General features: G+C 42.8%; 1 protein-coding gene across 8 annotated transcripts in view; it reads right to left on the bottom strand.

Moving 5' to 3' along the window:
- The window catches only part of GMEB1 (glucocorticoid modulatory element binding protein 1), a 31,427-nt gene extending 14,863 nt beyond the window's left edge, over nt 1–16,564 (bottom strand). Inside the window, exons 1-6 of one of the 8 annotated variants that reach the window (XM_060017370.1) lie at nt 16,460–16,554; nt 9,933–10,075; nt 9,586–9,743; nt 2,691–2,803; nt 1,796–1,920; nt 649–752 (exon numbers count right to left, since the gene is read on the bottom strand). In XM_060017370.1, coding sequence (XP_059873353.1) covers nt 649–752; nt 1,796–1,920; nt 2,691–2,803; nt 9,586–9,713 — 470 coding nt within the window. In that variant the 5' untranslated portion in view covers nt 9,714–9,743; nt 9,933–10,075; nt 16,460–16,554. Of the gene's footprint in view, nt 1–648; nt 753–1,795; nt 1,921–2,690; nt 2,804–4,556; nt 4,747–9,585; nt 9,744–9,932; nt 10,076–11,669; nt 11,734–11,963; nt 12,723–16,459 lie in introns of those variants that run through there. The other 7 variants (XM_060017407.2, XM_060017381.1, XM_060017399.1 and 4 more) reach the window with 7 other exon arrangements.
- Nucleotides 16,565–18,166: the final 1,602 nt, after the last annotated feature.

Here is an 18,166-nt window from a genome sequence, read left to right as displayed (position 1 = left end):
TTCCCTGGTGGTGCAGTGGGTAAGACTCCACGCTGCCAATGCAGGGGGCCCGGGTTCGATCCCTGGTTGGGGAACTAGATCCCATATGCATGCCGCAACTAAGAGTCTGCACGCCGCAACTAAGACCAGGCGCAGCCTAAGTAAATAAATAAATATTTTTTAAAAACAAATAAAGTTTATTTCAATGGTACAGTGACGGCAAGGATTGCATTCGCTGTGCATAATTGTTACTTACAAACAGCACCCTTCTACTCTACCAGATTATCCCAGGATTTGTCCATCAGCCCACATCTCCGTTGTTGTCAAGCTTTCTTAGCACCAGGCTTAGCTCTGCCTATGCTGAGTGATCTCAAGCTGGACTGTCATCTACTCCTGAGCTTCTCTGCCCAGAGAAGATCCTGCCCAACATTCTGACATCAGAAGAATTTGTCCTAGATGCTGGGAAGAGTCAATTTGATTCAATTTTTCTTCTCTCACAGGGATTTTAAGAACAAGTTGATGAAGGTCAAATAATACATGGATTGTTTAAGCCGATAATCCTTCAGAGAGAATAAAAATTCAAATTAAGAAGACTGGATTCTCTGGATTCCACCATGATTAAGTGCCCCACAGTCAGCTGAAAGGTATGAACTTGCTATCAGAGCTCACCTGAGCATGATTCCACCCAGACGAATAGCTCTCTTCCAGTCCTTCAGGGTGGACTTGCCAGCCAGATGAACAAAATGCTTGGGGCTGATCAACTGATCATTAAACTAATGTAAAAAGTAAAGTCCAAAATAATCCAATGTTAATTTAGGCAGGCCAAGAGGGAAAGAAAGACATAACTCTACTTGTTATGAACAAAAAATACCCAAATGACAGACATCTTTAGTCATAGCCTTGTATTCTCCATCCTCCCACCCTATTGTGCTAGAGAAGATGATCCTTCTCTGGACACAGTGCCCTGTCCTGGTACGAAGCTACAGAAGACACAAGGAGGGTCAGAGATTAATATACTGATTAGGATCTAAAATCCATTTATGCCCTGAATCAAGCAGACAGGTCCAATGTTGCAAAGGCTATTTAAACTGAAGTAATCTATCCAGCCCTAATGACAAAATTCAGGATCTGGTAGAAAGAATAAGGATGGTAGAAACCAACAGCACTGCAAAGCCTCAAAGCTCTGTAATTCTTAATGATTCTAGGATGATGCCACTGATGGTGACTACTATCTACATAGGTCAGCTGTGGCTACCAGTGGAGACAGAATAAGCAATTATTTCCATATTGTGCTCTCATGAAGATTACTTATTTTTATCAGTAATAATTTTTAATAAACTCTACCAAATTACACACCAGTGTAAGGCATTTTACATATATGATCTCACTTCCTCTTCTAGCAACCTTACTGTGTGTGTATATAATTATTTGTATTTTAACATATGAGGCTCTGAAATATTAAATAACTTGATCAAGGTCACCTAGCTAGTCAGTGATAGAGATGGGACTCCATTCATTCAACAAATATTTACTGATAAATATGCCAAGCCCTATTCTATGTGTTGGGGATACAATGGTGAACAAGATAGACAAATTCTCAGCTCTCAAAGGACTTATATTCTGGTGGGACTTGAATCCAGGTCAAATTCACTCTAAAGTCCCTATTTTTTTTTTTTTTTTTTTTACTGTGACACAAAGGGACACCACAAAATTAAAAACATTGACATGGTGGAAGAGAGAGAAGAGGCACTAAAACCATACCCTTTGAAAACAAGGAGACCCAAAATAGGCCCCAGCAAGGAGAAAAGACAATTACCTTGACACACTTTACATTTATTCCTGGGCATACAAACTTCTTCCAAAGGAGAATGGCTTTGCTCTCCCCACAAGTTATGGGGTAAGCAATTTCCATATCCTCATTTGCTTCTATAGTGCTTGCATCTTGAAAATGGAAAAAATATCATTTATTTATCAAACACTCTTCCCCAAAGCTTAATTCAGAATCTCTAGTCTCCTGGTTCCTCTGAGGGGCTAATAGTTCACACTGGTTGGTACTGTTTAGGAATCTTCTGGAAGAAGTTTGGCATAACAGCTCTCTTACCAAGCTCCCACTATGTGCCAGACGCTGTGCTGTGTGCTTTTATAGACTTAATCTTTTTTAGTTCTTAAAACAATCCTGTGAGGCAGTGATTGTTTCCTATTGTCCCTGTGTAGGACTCAGAAAGGTGAAGGGACTTTCCCAAGGACACACAGCTAAGCAGTGAGAACGTGGGATTTAAACTCAGGTTTGTCTAACTTCAGTTTCTTTCCACTCACTGCCTTACAATCAACACCTCATCAGCAACTTCCCTAATGACAGAGTTCAACCTTGAGGCTCCAATTTCTTTGAGGGATTTCTATTGATGAAAAATCTTTTCAGCAACCCTAGCAAATTCACGTTAAACATCAACGGACAGCCCTAGCATCTTAGGCAGCGGTGTCTCTAGATGTGCCATCATCAGATTGATGGCTACAGCACTGGGTAGGGGGGGAAAATAAGGCACAAGAGGCAAGAAATCTCAACCAAGGAAGCTAAGGTCAAAAGTACTACAACAGGGTTTCCCTGGTGGTCCAGTGGTTAAGACTCCCCGCTTCCACTGCAGGGGGCACGGGTTCTGCATACCTCGAGGTACGGCCAAAAAAAAAAGTACTAGAACAACAAAAAGACTTACCAATCCCTTCTTCAATTTTGTGTATCGTGTGAGTTTCTACCGCCACAACTGCCGTGTTGTTCTCGGATCCGGCTTCATAAATCCTGTTGTAAAAGTGTCCATCGATAAACAAACTACATAAATCATGAAAAAATTAATATTCACAGCATGGGGTTAAAAAATTTGTTTTAATCTATCTCAAAAGGAATAAAATAATATACTTTACAACTCGATGTTAGTGCTTTGACTAGTGCCCCAATGTATTTAAATTCTAAGCTGCCCGGGACTGCTTAGCAGCTACTACCATGGAAATGAATCAACAACTTTCCTCACCCCAAAGGAAAGTTCCTCTTGCTACTGTATTTACACCGCCACTTGCTACTCTTCTACACCAGACTTTTCCCTTCCTAACTTTAAAAGCTCATGACATAAAGTGCTGCTTCAAGTATAAGATTAAGTCACATTGTAGATTTATCCAAATAAGACTAAAAAGTAATACTGTTAGTTCAAACCAGGAAGAACCTGCTGACCACAGAATTGATGTCCCTTGTCGGAATCTAGGAGCTTTAGTCATTTTTACACTTTAGCATTTTTTAAGTCACCATAATCAAACTACAGACATGAGCAGAACCTCGTTAAAAAAAAAAAAAGTAAGAGAGCCATTATGCCCAAAGTAACTAGCAGTAACTAGAGGTACCACTTAAGGAAAATCTCTCTCCAAAACGTTTCAACCTTCTAAGAAATGGGCTCAGAATACCTAACATGATACATTGACATCCTTTATTCAATTTCCATAATAAACCTAACATGTTAATTATTGCACTTGCTACCCTAAAGCACTGCCTGAATAATCTCCTTTGCATCAGTGATTAGCCACCTGCATGGTGACACCTCTAGCACAGACCTCCCTTCTGAATTCCACACCAGGACACAATTAACTGCTAAATAAATAAATACATTTGGATATCCCATAGGACTTTATTGAATTCATTATGTCTAAAATAACCAAGTTCTCTTTCCTCTCCCACCTCCCAAACTACTCTTCTTCCTATATTCCCCGTCCTTGTAATGGCACCACACAGCACACAGCAGCCTAAAACAGAAGCCTGGGAATTACACTGAATTTCTCCCTTTTCCTCCTCCTCAACTCCCACATAGTCACCAAGTCCTGCCAGATGCATCTCCTTAACACCAGCCATCCTCCCTGTCTATTTCCACTACTACCGCCTTAATTCAGGCTGCATCATCTCTAGTCTGAACTGGTCTCCTTGCATCTACCTGATCTTCTATATTCCTTCCACAGTGATCATGTAACACCCTCCTCCAAACCCTTCAAGAATCCTCTCCATGCTGCTAAAATAAAGACCCAAATCCTTAATATCATATTTAAGTCCCTCCAAGATCTGGCCCCTGGTTTCATCTCTCACCAAATCCCACCAGACAATCCAAGCCCCAATCATACCAAACTATTTGTAGTTCCCAAAATTGCCACCTTCTTTTACACCGTCTATTTTTGCTCTTCTCCCTCTTCCCAGAACATCCTTCCCCATCTTTTGTTTTTTAATGAGTAGCCTGTATGATGCTTTTCCTTCCATCTCAATCCTCCAGTATAATCACCCACTTCCTCCTTTGTGATGCAACTGTACTTTAGTCACAACAACTATAACACTTCATACTATATACTTGTTTACCTGTCTCTCTCTCTCCTTGGGCATAGTCTAAAAAAGTCCCTGAGAGGGAGTTCCCTGGTGGCCTAGTCGTTAGGAGTCCAGGCTTTCACTACCATGGCCCGGGTTCAAGCTGAGATCCCGCAAGCCACGTGCAAAAAAAAAAAAAAAAAAAAAATGTCCCTGAGAGCAGAGATTACATTTTATTCATTTTGTATACCTGGTATGTCGTGTGCTAACTGGAACATGGCACAGCACATAATAAATGACCGGTAAATGAATGAGGAATGTGATACACATGAGAAACTGCTGCTTCTGGAATTCCGTGGTAGTCCAGTGGTTAGGACACGGCGCTCTCACTGCCAGGGGCCCAGGTTCGATCCCTGGTCAGGGAACTAAGATCTGGCAAGCTGCAGCGTGGCCAAAAAAAAAAAAAAAACCACTGCTTCAAGTAAATTTGATAAGCTCATTCTAACTTGACCAGTATGTGCAAAATTCTTTAAAAGAATAAATTCTTGTCTATACATAATTTCAACAACCGGAAAATTGCACTTGGGGTGGGAAGTCAGGGAATAGTCTATATTTTTACGGTCAAACAAGATTTTATCAGGGAAAATCTTTCTAAAGTAACTCAGGATAGTGATGGATTTAGCCTAATTCTCTATACCTACTATGATTATGGTAAAAAATCATAAAATATGTTTAAAATGTTAAGGCGTTATGAGATACCGACATACCTTATGAATCATCGAAGTGAGGTAAAATTATGTTTACTAGAGTTTTCAAGTTAAGTCTACATCATTGTATTCTAATTCACTGAAAACTGAAAATCCACAGAGTTAAGTTCTTTTTATCTTGAATGATAAGGAAAGATATTCTGATTAATTGAATGGAATGTGGGATTATTACATAAACTAATGGGTACCCTACAGATCTGAAAGAGTTTATACAGCTTCCTAAGGCCTTAAACTTACTACTAGGGGGCTTCCCTGGTGGCGCAGTGGTTGAGAGTCCGCCTGCCGACGCAGGGGACACGGGTTCATGCCCCGGTCCGGGAAGATCCCACATGCCGCGGAGCGGCTAGGCCCGTGGGCCATGGCCGCTGAGCCTGCGCGTCCGGAGCGGGAGAGGCCACAACAGTGAGAGGCCCACGTAGCGCGGGGGGAAAAAAAAAAAAAAAACTTACTACTAGGGAGGGATATGAGCATGATAAGGAAAGTAAGGTCACTACTCCTCAAATTGAACTATTCCACTCAGCACACTGAGTAAATTTATGTAATACTAAAATCACCAGTCCCTGATCTCATTGTTAAAAACTCTGTTATGAATCCAAAATGAATTAGAAAGCCAAGAATGGTGATGGAATCTTAGTACCTTCATTCTTCCTGAGGACTTTTTAAGTATGTTTTAAAGGTTTTATTTGAAAAAGTTAATAACCATCTTTTTTTGTTTTTAAAGAGAAAGCATAGGCTGAACAAGCCTTCTTTGTTGAAAAACCCCCAGAATTAAAAGTCTTCTTAGTATCTTAGTACCTGAGTACCTCAGTATCTATGTTTTTTTTAAAAAGTTGAATGTGGACATATTTCAAAACCAATCTAGGGACTTCCCTGGTGGCACAGTGGTTAAGAATCCGCCTGCCAATACAGGGGACACGGGTTCCATCCCTGGTCCGGGAAGATTCTACATGCCGCGAAGCAACTAAGCCCATGCAACTACTGAGCCTGCATGCCGCAACTACTGAGCCTGCATGCCGCAACTACTGAAGCCCACGCACCTAGAGCCCATGCTCCACAACAAAAGAAGCCACTGCAATGAGAAGCCTACGCACCAAAACAAAGAGTAGGCCCCGCTCGCCGCAACTAGAGAAAGCCCGCGTGCAGTATTGAAGACCCAACACAGCCAAAAATAAATAAATTTATAAAAAGAAAAAAACCAATCTAGTATTATTATGAAAGTATCACCTTACACGTCAGGTTCTATGTATTCATATTAAAAGACTGTTACCAGACACTCTACTTTTGCTTCACAATGTATTCCTGAAAATGTGTATATGATGAAAATTTGAGACAGTATTAAATGTCATATATGTAAAAGCTAAAAAGATGGACAAGAGGAATTATATATTGAAATCTAAAAATACTTATATAAAATCTCTAATTATTTCTTGCCTTTTAAATATAATCTTTACCGATTTATTCCCAGCAATTCATATATACTCTTTGATTGTTTCTCTCCTTCATACTTGAACTGTAGCCAAGCAGGTTAAGTGTGATGAGGCTGAAGACTGACACCTGATGATTTCCATCTTTGTCTCAAGTGTATTAAAATCATGAGACCAGTATTTCTTATCACTAGAATCACTGCTTTTGTACCCTGCTCATTTTTATAAAATGAGGCTAAAATGCAATAAAATATTCAAATAATAAAATAATACAACTAGAAAAATCAACTGACAGGCATCTCAAAATGCAATACCTCAAAAAAAAAGAATGCAATACCTCAAAATGTTTATTCAGTAGCTCATGCACTAAAATTCAGTGTAAACAGTGGAGTGGGGAGTCAATATATGTTGTACAAAGATCCTCTACCTAAGCAAGCAATGAGAGGTTTCCAGAAAAGGCAATATCATTTGGAAAATAAAAAAGACAAACAGAAAAATAAGTGGAACCAAATCTTCAAAAGAATTAAGTCTCTAAGTAGCAGAGAAGTTTCTTCTGTCTCTACTGGGGATAGGACAAATGACAACTGGAGTACTTTAGGAAAGACAGAAGAAATGATGACTCCATAAGAAAATAAGTTCTAAAAAAAAAAAAAATGAAAAAGAAAAAGAAAATAAAGCTGCAGAGAACTAAAGAACCTGCCCTTTAATTCTTCCTGATGTTACCCTACTTCAAAAGGTAACAACTACAAGTATGTGTATGTGTATCAAACAAAATTCCCAAACAAATGAGTTTGAATAAGCATGCATAATCTGTTGGTGCCAATAAAAATTTAAACCACTCTATAGGCTATATGTTAGGCATTATTTATATCAACTTTCCCTTATAGACCTTAGAATATTTCCTTTATGCTCAACAATATTCAGAAATGTCAGCAAACTATGTTTATATTTTAAAAACTAAAAAGTCCTTATCTTTTACAGATACATACTAATGTCTGGGATTTGCTTCAAAAAAATTCAGGAGTGGGTGGATGTAGAGATGAAATAAGACTGGCCATGTGAAAAAAAAAAGAAAGGACTGGCCATGCGTTGATAACTGTTGAAGCTGGGTGATGGATGCTTACACGGGGGTTCATTATATTTTATTTTGGGGTATATTTGAAATTTCCTATACTAAAAAGCTTTTTAAATTATCAAGATAGGTTAACTGTTTTTCTCCAGAAATTTTTAAGGCAAGGTGCATTACTTAGTAGACTGGAACTGGATTACAGCCATCCCTTGGTGTCAGTGGGGGATTGCTTCTAGGACCTCCCTGCAAATACCAAAATCCACAGATGTTCAAGTCCCTTATAAAATGGCATAGTACTGAATATTTGTATATAACGTACACACATCCTCCCATATACTTTATTTTTTTAATTTTTTATTAAAATTTTTTATTTTATTTTTGGCTGTGTTAGGTCTTCATTGCTGTGCATGGGCTTTCTCTAGTTGTGGCGAGCAGGGGCTACTCTTCATTGAGGTGCACAGGCTTCTCATTGCAGTTGCTTCTCCTGTTGCGGAGCACAGGCTCTAGGCACGTGGTTTCAGTATTTGCAACACACAGGCTAGGTAGCTGTGCCACGCGGGCCCTAGAGCAAGCGGGCTTCAGTAGTTGTGGCCCATGGGCTTAGTAGTTGTGGCTCGTGAGCTCTAGAGCACAGGCTAAGTAGTTGCAGCACGTGGGCTCTAGGGCACACGGGCTTCAGTAGTTGTGGTGCACGGGCTCAGTAGTTGTGGCTCGCAGCCTCTAGAGTGCAGGCTCAGTAGTTGTGGCGTACAGGCTTAGTTGCTCCACAGCATGTGGGATCTTCCCAGACCAGGGAGCGAAGCTGTGTCCCCTGCATTGGCAGGTAGATTCTTAACCACTGAGTCACCAGGGAAGTCCCTCCCATATACTTTAAATCATCTCTAGATTACTTATAAAATCTAATACAATGTAAATGTTACGTAAATAGTTGCTTTCATGTGGCAAATTCAATTTTGCTTTTTCAAACTTTCTGGATTTTTTTTTTTTAATATTTTTTATCCAAGGTTGGTTGAATCTGTGGATGCGGAACCTACAGATACAGAGGGCCAACTGTATATGTTTGCCCAAGAACACTTCTGATCCTTGAAGAATCTTTTATACATTCCCCAAAATAAAATAACTACCCCCCTGGGACTTCCCTGGCAGTCCAGTGGTTAAGACTCCATGCTTCTAATGCAGGGGGCACGGGTTCCACCCCTAGTCAGGGAACTAAGATCCCACATGCCACGCGGCAAAGCCAAAAAAAACCAAAAACCAAAAAAAACTATATTTGACAAAAAAAAAAACTTTAAAAATAAAAAAAAATTATTTTAAATAACTACCCCCCGCTTCCCTCTGCAGATCTAGTTCCCATTTAACTTTCAAGACCACCAAAAAATCTTATATCTTCTTTCAAATTCACAGTGATCCTCTGAATTCAAAAGCACATCCTAACCATGCCACTCTGCACTTCTTAGGTTTTGCCATGTAAGTGATCTCTTTATTTATAAACATGTATTTTTGCCTTGCACAACTAGACTACAAGCTCCATGATGGTTGGAACCATGTGCTATATTTCTTTCAACACCTTTGAAATACGTTGTATAATCGTAGGTGGTTGATAAATATTTTTTTGATAGACTAAGCTTAGTAATTTGCCCATCCACGAGGGTCCAGAGAACTTCTGGTAGGAATAATTTTACAGTTGCCTAGTCTCCTCTGACTCTAAATACACTGTCTTTTGGTAAACATGTACCAAGGCCTTGTGCTAAACAGTGTGGATAAGTAAGATGAGGGAACCATGTAACTTACCCCCAAGGAACTCACAGTAGAGAAGACGGAGCGAGACAAGGAAACAGCAAACTGTTGTAGTAAGTACTGAATGACAAATATAGCACACAATACATTATAGAGATGAAAACTTAGCTCTGAGAGTTTGATGTTGAATGTTCCATTATGTTAAATCACCTTAAAGTTATAATTTCCTCACTCTTTGAACCTCCCAAATTTTTCAAAATATTCAAATCTCTAGTCACTTACCCTTGTTGCACAGGCTGTAACTGCAAGATCACTTGGGTTTTGGTATCTTCAGCATTCTCCCCTTCATTTCCTTCAGTGGGTACCACAACCACATCCCCCACTGGGACACTCACTTCCGCATTAGCCATCTTTCACATGAAGTCAGATAGCTGGAGCTGCTGTCAGAAACAAGAAGCACCAGTAACTTTGTCTGGTTTGAAAAGATGGCAACCATAGGAAAGGAACACCAAGATAATAACTATTAATTCCCAGGGCATCCTGCAGATCATGGTCCTCTGAAAAAGATGGGAACTGTGAGAAGGGGCTGACATAGGCTCTGATCTTTCCAGAAATGCCTTAGTACTCACTTGTTATTGTAGTTTTTCTTAGTATGTGTGATTCACCCCGTGGTGTGCTGGAGCCAGCTCTACCAGCTCCTGAGAACCAACTGTGCACATCTCTTCCCAACTCCAAGTTTAGTGACATCAAGTTGGTAGCTTGAAATCAGTTGCTGGGAGAATATACACCACAGAAATTGACAAACATTACAAATCAGGGTATTTTTTCTTCTAGAGAGCTGGTTTACAGCACACCACTAGTTCCATCCCAAACTAAGCTCCTAGGAAGTAAGAATCATCTGTTTTCTTTGCAACCAGCCTTTATACCTCATCAAGTGCTCTGTCCTTTGTGAGTAGATACTAATAAGCAGATACTAATAAGTATCTGCTAACTAAACTAAGTTGTATGGGAAAAAGAAAGATGGTTCGCATCGTGTGGTTTTTTAATAGATGCTGAATCCAACTGTATGACCTCCAGGAACGTCTTAATACCTCTTTGCCTCATATTGAATGGAGATAGGGCCTTGCCTGACATCTCCCCTGCGGAGCTGTTAGGGAAACCACTGTCCAGTACCACAAACTCCTTGACTCTAAAGTAACTCAAAGCATTATCTCAAGCTTAATGAAAACTCAGAGGGCCCCAAGTTATTCTGCAGCTGTTAGTCTTCACAGCTGAAAAGAGTCACTTAAGAGAATATGGATAAGAACACTCCATTTACTTAGATATGTGAGTACTTGAAGATGATTAGGACTGTGCTGAACTGTGCTTAGACAGACAATGGATGCAAGTGTGAATATGTAACTAGTACTCAGATGACCGAATCCACATTTCAGCTCTGCCACAGCAATTGTTTGCCTATAATACACACATTTAACATGGCACTCAAAATCTCCCTCATTTGGCCCCCAAATTTTCCCAGTTTCATCTGCAACTACAGTATCCCAAGAATCTTAAGATCCAGCCACACCAACCTCCCACAGATTTCTGAACATGTAATATGTACTTTCAGGTTTCTCTACCTTTGTTATTCCATAAGCCCAAAACTCCTTTCTCCCGCATCTCCTTCTCCCTTCAAGGTCCAGCTCAAAGCTCACTCCTCCACAAAGCCACTGCCAAACCACTTTCTTTTCTGAGGTCCCCCAATACTTGCTTGCAGCTCTCCTCTAGTGTTTATCACACTGTGCCTTGCACTGCAGTTAACTGAATAGACATCTACCTCCATGACTACACTATACTCTCTGTGAGGACAGGTGCTGCTTATCTAAAAATCTTGCCTCTTTCATGCAGTGGCACAGCCAAAAATTTTTTTTAATTAAAAATAAAAATCTTGTCTCCCACAGCCTTGCTCATCATAGGCAGTGACATACATTGGTTCAATCAATTTTTGTTTGTGTTTGACCTAGTTAAAATTCCTCATATATGACTTAGACTTCTGTCCTTTATGATTCTCACATTCAAACTTTTTTCCTGGATTCAACACCTCCTATATCTAAAAGCCTCTTAAAATATCTTGTAGGCACCTTAAACTGAAAGCCTGTTCCCTCTCAAACCTGCTCCTATGTTTCCTGCCTCAATAAATGGTGCTACCCTCCACCCATTTTCTCAAGCCAGAAACTAAGGAGCTATTTTTGACTCCTCTTTCTTCTCTTTCTAAATCCAACCAACCACCAAATCCTATCCATTCTATCACCTATATATCTCTTTTAACCAACCCCCACTCTCCATCTGTGCTGCCATCATCATATTCTGAGCCACCACACTGTTACCTGGATTTTTCCAGCTGCTTCTCGTCAGTACCCTAATCTCTGGTCTTGATCTCCAATTCATTATCTACAGAGCAAAGTCATCTTACTAAAGGCCATTTTCCCCCACTTAAAAATCCTTCAGTGCATTCCCTTTGCTGCTATTAAGGTGCAAAGACCCTAATATGGCTTTCAAAACCCACCAAATCTGTCCCCTGCCCACCCTGCTAGCCTCATTTCTCACAGTTCTTCCTCTCACATTGTGGGCTCCTGCCATTGCATTTTTTCCAATTTCTCAACTACGCCATATTTCCTCACCTGAGCCTTCACACTTGTTTGCTCTACCGGGAATTCTCTTCTCTTTCCTCTTTGGCAAGTCACTGCTAAACTTTTATGACTTATTTAAAACATCGCTTCCTCAGAGAGGCCATCTGTGACATCCCTGACTAGATCTGAGAGGGCCTTCTTGCTTCCTCAGCGCCTGCAGCATCCCCGTCACAACCATCAACCCCCTTTGTCAGCCTCTCCCCCTCAGACTACATCCTGGCAGAGAAAGGATAGCTTTTCTTTTTCAACAGGCTCCCCTGTGCTAGCTCAGTGCCCAGGACTCTCGAGTGTAATAAATAGTTTTCAAATATCAGACTTCTATTTACAAAACTGCCCACCTAAAACTTCCTAAGAAAATCTGGCACATAGCATGTATGTAATAAATTTTTGTGCAATGAGTAACTCACTTTACCCTAAAAGACTTCTAGAATTTTCTCATCTTTAACTGAGGGGATATAAATTTGCTTAGACAGCTCAGGCTAAGCTGCCTTGCTTACTGCCCATCATTATGGCCAATATGTACTGAGTCCCTACTCCACATCGGACACAGACTTAGGCTCCCTGGATATGAAAAGGGATGTTATCTGCTCTTAAGGAGCTACAGAAGGGAAAGAGATGTGTGACACTGTCACATAGTGCAGAAAAAAAGTAATTGCAAGATACTACAATATACAATCTAAACTTATGTTGGGCTTCCCTGGTGATGCAGTGGTTGAGAGTCCTCCTGCCGATGCAGGGGACACGGGTTCGTGCCCCGGTCCGGGAAGATCCCACATGCCGCAGAGCAGCTGGGCCCGTGAGCCATGGCCGCTGAGCCTGCGCGTCCGGAGCCTGTGCTCCGCAACGGGAGAGGCCACAACAGTGAGAGGCCCGCGTACCGCAAAAATAAATAAATAAATAAATAAATAAACTTATGTAAATTGAAGGTTTAAAACTGGCGGGGGTGGGGATTAGAGAATCAGTGGACTGGTGTGGCTGGCTGCCAGCAATAGAACCTAAATGATTAGGACCCTTGAGTTTAGAAAAAGCCAAAACGGATATGATGAAGTATAAAATGCCATCAAATCCTAGAATAATTGAACCAATAGATATCGTCAAAGTTTGAACCATAAAAATGTAGGGTGAAAAAAGAAATGTAGGGTGAATTAAAATAATCACAGCTAACAACTGTCGGACACTTGTTTGTTGTCAAGCACTATTCTGTTACATATTTAATGAATTTAAAAGATGTAATACTTTAGCATGTAACAATCGTAGGGAATTTATTTCAAAAAAAATGGTTTAAATGTTAAAAAATTAATAGCATAGGTAAATTAATGGGTTAGAGAAGCAGAATTAGGATGCTTCTAGTTCAACCTTCTACCCTAAGGTTGAGTCCTCTCTACAATACTCTGAATAAGTGGTAGACTAACTTCTTGATTAATACTTTCCTCAATAAGAACTCATATACTCCTTACCCCCCACACACCTCAGAACTCAAGAGGAAGGTTCTGGCTGCTTCTCTAACCTTCTGAGAATTTATCAGCGAAGATAATTATAATCATCCACGATATATCTCTCAGTATCAGTCAGAGACACAGGTCTGGTCCAACATGGCAATTCTTACATTCTTTAGAGAAGCAAGTTTGGGTTGAATATCTCTTATTATCCTAAATACCATATTCCTAGCAAGTAACCCGAATCAGCTCTACAGACTACACTGGCTAATTGCAAGGTCATCTCTTCGAGCTGAGTGTAAACTGAAAAGTAGCTCCTGTTTATAGCAACCAAAACTCCTAAGGCAAGATGAGTGAGTTGCTCCTTTGGGTATTTCATGGAAGGGGACTTAGAGTATTCATTGTGGAATCACACAACACTCTGTAATTCTAGGAGCACACATGAAGGAAATATGTCAAACTTAAGTGCAAAGGAAGAATTATTTGTAGCTATTTTCAAAGACAAATAAGACACCTTGAAAGTAAGCACGACTACTCACATAAACTATCAAAAAACTAAACATATGATAATCTGACTTACTCTGGATTAAATTCACTTTGTGTCCTGAAAATCGTTTAAAACATGGCAAGATGTAAGCATAAGTGTCACATGATCATAGGAACATCAGAGTTGGTAGGTGAAATGGACTAACAGAAATACTAGATATCCTGAAATTTTCTAACTCCAAAATGTATTTATTCCATACTTCACTGTAATTTTTGTAGACTGTGTGGTCTATTCTTAAGAAATTTCCAAGTTAAAACTTTATTATTACATGAGGCCAAAACTCCTGGATTTTTTTTTCCCTTTATTCCTCCTCATGTATTTAGTAGGTGATCCAGGGTGCTACCAGATGTAATGAAGCCAGTAAGATCACTACATAGGACCACTGTGAGGAAAAGTGCCAGGGCAAATGAAGTTTGGGATAAGTCACATATTGGTGACCACTACGTAGGTGTTTAGGGAAGCAATAGCATAAAAGGGTTTTTTGTGGGTGTGTGAATGTTTTGTTTTTTCATGTCTATCTTCCCTTTCATGATTTTTCTCTTCAAGTGTGTCAAATCTATTGTTTATTCTGCAGTACGCGGGCCTCTCACTGCTGTGGCCTCTCCTGTTGCGGAGCACAGGCTCCGGACACGCAGGCCCAGCGGCCGTGGCTCACGGGCCTAGCCGCTCCACGGCATGTGGGATCTTCCCGGACTGGGGCACAAACCCATGTCCCCTGCATCGGCAGGCGGACTCTCAACCACTGCGCCACAAGGGAAGCCCTATTCTTTTTTTAAATTAAGTTTTAAATTTCAATCTTTTCAGTTTTCATTACTAGGAATTTTATTGTATTCTTTTCCAAATCTGCTTGACAGTAAAAGGGTTTTTTGAAGGGTCACCGTACTATAGTTGAGGAGACTTCTGCTTAGGACAAGACCAAAATACAGCCCAAACTATCCCAATGAAGTTGAGTACAAGTTGGCTATTCAATATGTTTGTTGAAGTAAATATGAATAAGTGGTTGACTAACAACTAATGACAAAAGTCATCAAGTCAGTAGACTAATTTAAATACACATAATTGATAAAAGGCTGACAAATTAGGGGAGTCAGTCCATTTAATGAAGAAGTCTCCCCAAGAGAGAAAAGAATCCTCTGTGAGACTCGAAATATCTGATCCTCCCTTTTCCTAATCCTCCAGGTTAAGGAGGAAAATGCCACTTCCAGGTTCTCCTAAACAGACACCAGTTAAGGCCCCTGCTGTGTCTGTTAGGAAGGGTTTTTGAATTTCTCACATCTTGAGAAGAGAATGCAGGCCTCCTCCAGCTTCTTAGACGGCCAAGCCTTCCCTTGATCCCTAAGTCAAGACTTGTGCCTTAGTCTGGGTGGATCACACTCCAGGACCTTCAAGCAAGAGTCTACCCTCACGCCTCCTGCCCCTCAATTAGAAGACAGCAGGCCAATTCCCCTGTCATTTTAGAAAGCAAGGGTACTTTAGCCTTCTTCCCACCAATTATCTTCTCTCCCGTCCTCAAAAACACGGGTCTCCCCACCCGCGACAGACCAGATCACCCTGCTCTCCACCTATAATATCAGGAGGTACTCCCAGCTGTTATTCTCTCACAGATCTGGACCCTTCTCATTCCTTCCTCTGGAGGCTCTGAGGTGTCTTCTTACCGCCCCCTCATCTAGGGGACGGTAAGGGCCTGCTCACTTCCCCTTAGAGCTCTTCTTCCTTGTCCCCTGCTCCCACTACCGGACCTGTCACCACGCCTTCGGGGAAGCACCTGCTTCTTTCCCCCTGGACTGAATGGCCGAGGCCTCTAACGCGCCCCCGGGTGAAACGTGGACCCTCCTTTCTTCAGCAACCCACTCTCTGCTCTTGCTCCCCACCCCAAGGCACCCAGGGATACTCTCGGGCGGGCAGCGGGCTTCCTTCACCCTTCGCCCCACTTTCACCACTATTCCCTAGCCTGAGCGCGACCCAGGCCTCTCCCCAGCTCGACCCAGGCCTCTCCCCAGCTCCTCATCGAAGGGCCTGGTGCTCCCTGGATCCCGCCTCTGGGGATACCCCTGGATCCCCGGACCCCTCCCCAGGGTCCTGGGCGTTCGGGCCTCCCAGCCCGGAGTCGCTCCGGCCCCTCCAGGTCCCTCGGCCGAGGACTTCCGGGCCCCTCGGTCCGGGGCTCCGGGGCCCCCCAACGCCAGGCTCGCCGGCCCCCGGCCGCTCTCGGCCGGGGTCCGGACCCGGGCGCCGCGGCCGGCCGCGCTGGGGGCGGCCCGGCTGCTCGGGCGGACCCAGCGGCAGCGTCCCCCCACCCCCCCGCGGCGCCGCGACGTCCGCTCGCTCCCCGGCGGCGGCGGCGGCACGCACAGGGCGTGGGGAGGCGCCCGCGGAGGCAGGAGCCCCCCGCCCCCTGCGCGCCCGCCCGCCCTCGCCGGCCGCCGCGCGGCCCCCGCGCCCGCCCCCCCGCCCCCACCCCACCCCGCGCCCGCGCCCGCGCGCCCACCCCTCCCCCTCCTCACCGTCTCCGTCGGGCGGGCGGGCGGCGAGCGGCCAGGGCGGGCGGGCGACGGAGCATGCGCAGACGCCGCCACGGCCGCTACCGCCACCGCCGCCGCCAGGCCCAGCTTCAACACTTCCGGCCGCCGCCGCCGGCGAGTTGGCTCCTTAAAGGGGACGCGTCCCTATTGCCGGCCCCGCGGAGGATGAACTTCAGCCGGAGGGTTTGGGGCCTTTATCAGAGCAAGAATCTCCTGCCCTGGAAAATTAGTGTTGGGAGGGACTCCAGGGATCCTGATAACTTTTCTAACCCCACTTTACGGGTGAGGAAAACGAGGCCTAAATTAAAGTCTCACCTCATTCGCAATCGGGGGCAAAGGCATGTCTCTCAAAGGCAGGACTCCCCTTGGAGGACTCTGCCCCTCTTACTTCCTCAAATCCGGTTATGAAGCTTACGTTCATCAGACTTTCAGAAGTGATGATACAACTATCATTTTGGAATCAAAGATCTGGTTCAGGATAGAGTCAGTAAGCAAACTCTGCGTTCTCACCCATGCATGTTTGTCAAGCCTTTTCTGGTTGTGAGGTTTGTTCTGGGTTCAAGTCATAAATTCTTTGGGGGTTACTGGACAGCTCTAAGCCCCTATTTTGCCTAGGAATTAGGTTGTTGTTAAGTGTTAAGAGAAATGATCCTTGAAAATGCTTAGGAAAGTTCCTGGGGCCAGTAATAGTAATTAGCAAGTGTTAAGACCTTTCTATGGCCAGGCCTTAGGGAAGATACCTTTGTCTCATATAATCTTCTTGGCTTCTCTACTAAGTAGCTTCTTTTCACTCCCGTTTTACAGATAAAATACAGGAGGCCAAGAGAAGTTAACTAATCCCTCAAGGTCACAAAACTTATAAATGGTATAGCCGGGATGTAAACTCAGGCCCTTCTTTCTGCAGAGTACATGGTCATAACCACTCATATGGTTGCTACCGTTATTAAGAACGAATGAGGTAGTGGCATGCAGGCACTGTTTTGGAAGGGGAGAGAGAATTGCTTCCCCATCTTGCCCCTTCCTATGAGTCACATCTCTGATCTCTGTCCCCTCTGTCATGACGAGGTGACAGGAAGTTTTACAGGTTCTTGATTCAAGAACAGGTAGTCAACCCAGGAGTCGAACAATAGAATAGGATTTGGGGGTCAGACAACCTGGATTCTAGGCTTGGTTATCGCAGCCCAGGGATCTTGGCCAAGTCACAAGTCCCTTAAGCCTTGATTTCCTCATCTGTAAAATAGAGATGATTTTCCCACTGTGCCCACCTCTGAGGGCTGTTTCCAGGATCAAATAAGGAGACTTACACATTAGTAGGTGATTTTGAATATAATAGGGGCTGGTCATGAGTGGACTCCTGACCTTTGTGAACTATTTCATAGCAAGATCGTCTATATCTTTTGATTATGCATCATGCACTCATTGAACATTGACCAAAACCCTGTCCCTGCCTTCCAGAAGTTCTCGGTCTACTTCTTCAGAGACAGAATTGTAAACATACAAGACAGTACAGTGTGATAGGTGTTATCATAGAGATATAAACAAAGCACAGAAAAATTGCAAAAGACTCTCCCTGGAGGACTCCTGAAAGGCTTCACAGAGGAGGAGGCATTTATGCCTGGTCTCAAACAATGAGTAGGAGTTCATCAAAGGGAAAAGTGGGGAAGAGCATTCCAAAAACAACATGTACAA

Source organism: Delphinus delphis, chromosome 1, assembly GCF_949987515.2.
Source record: "Delphinus delphis chromosome 1, mDelDel1.2, whole genome shotgun sequence".
Taxonomy (NCBI): domain Eukaryota; kingdom Metazoa; phylum Chordata; class Mammalia; order Artiodactyla; family Delphinidae; genus Delphinus; species Delphinus delphis.
This window is presented reverse-complemented; position numbering and strand designations above follow the sequence as displayed.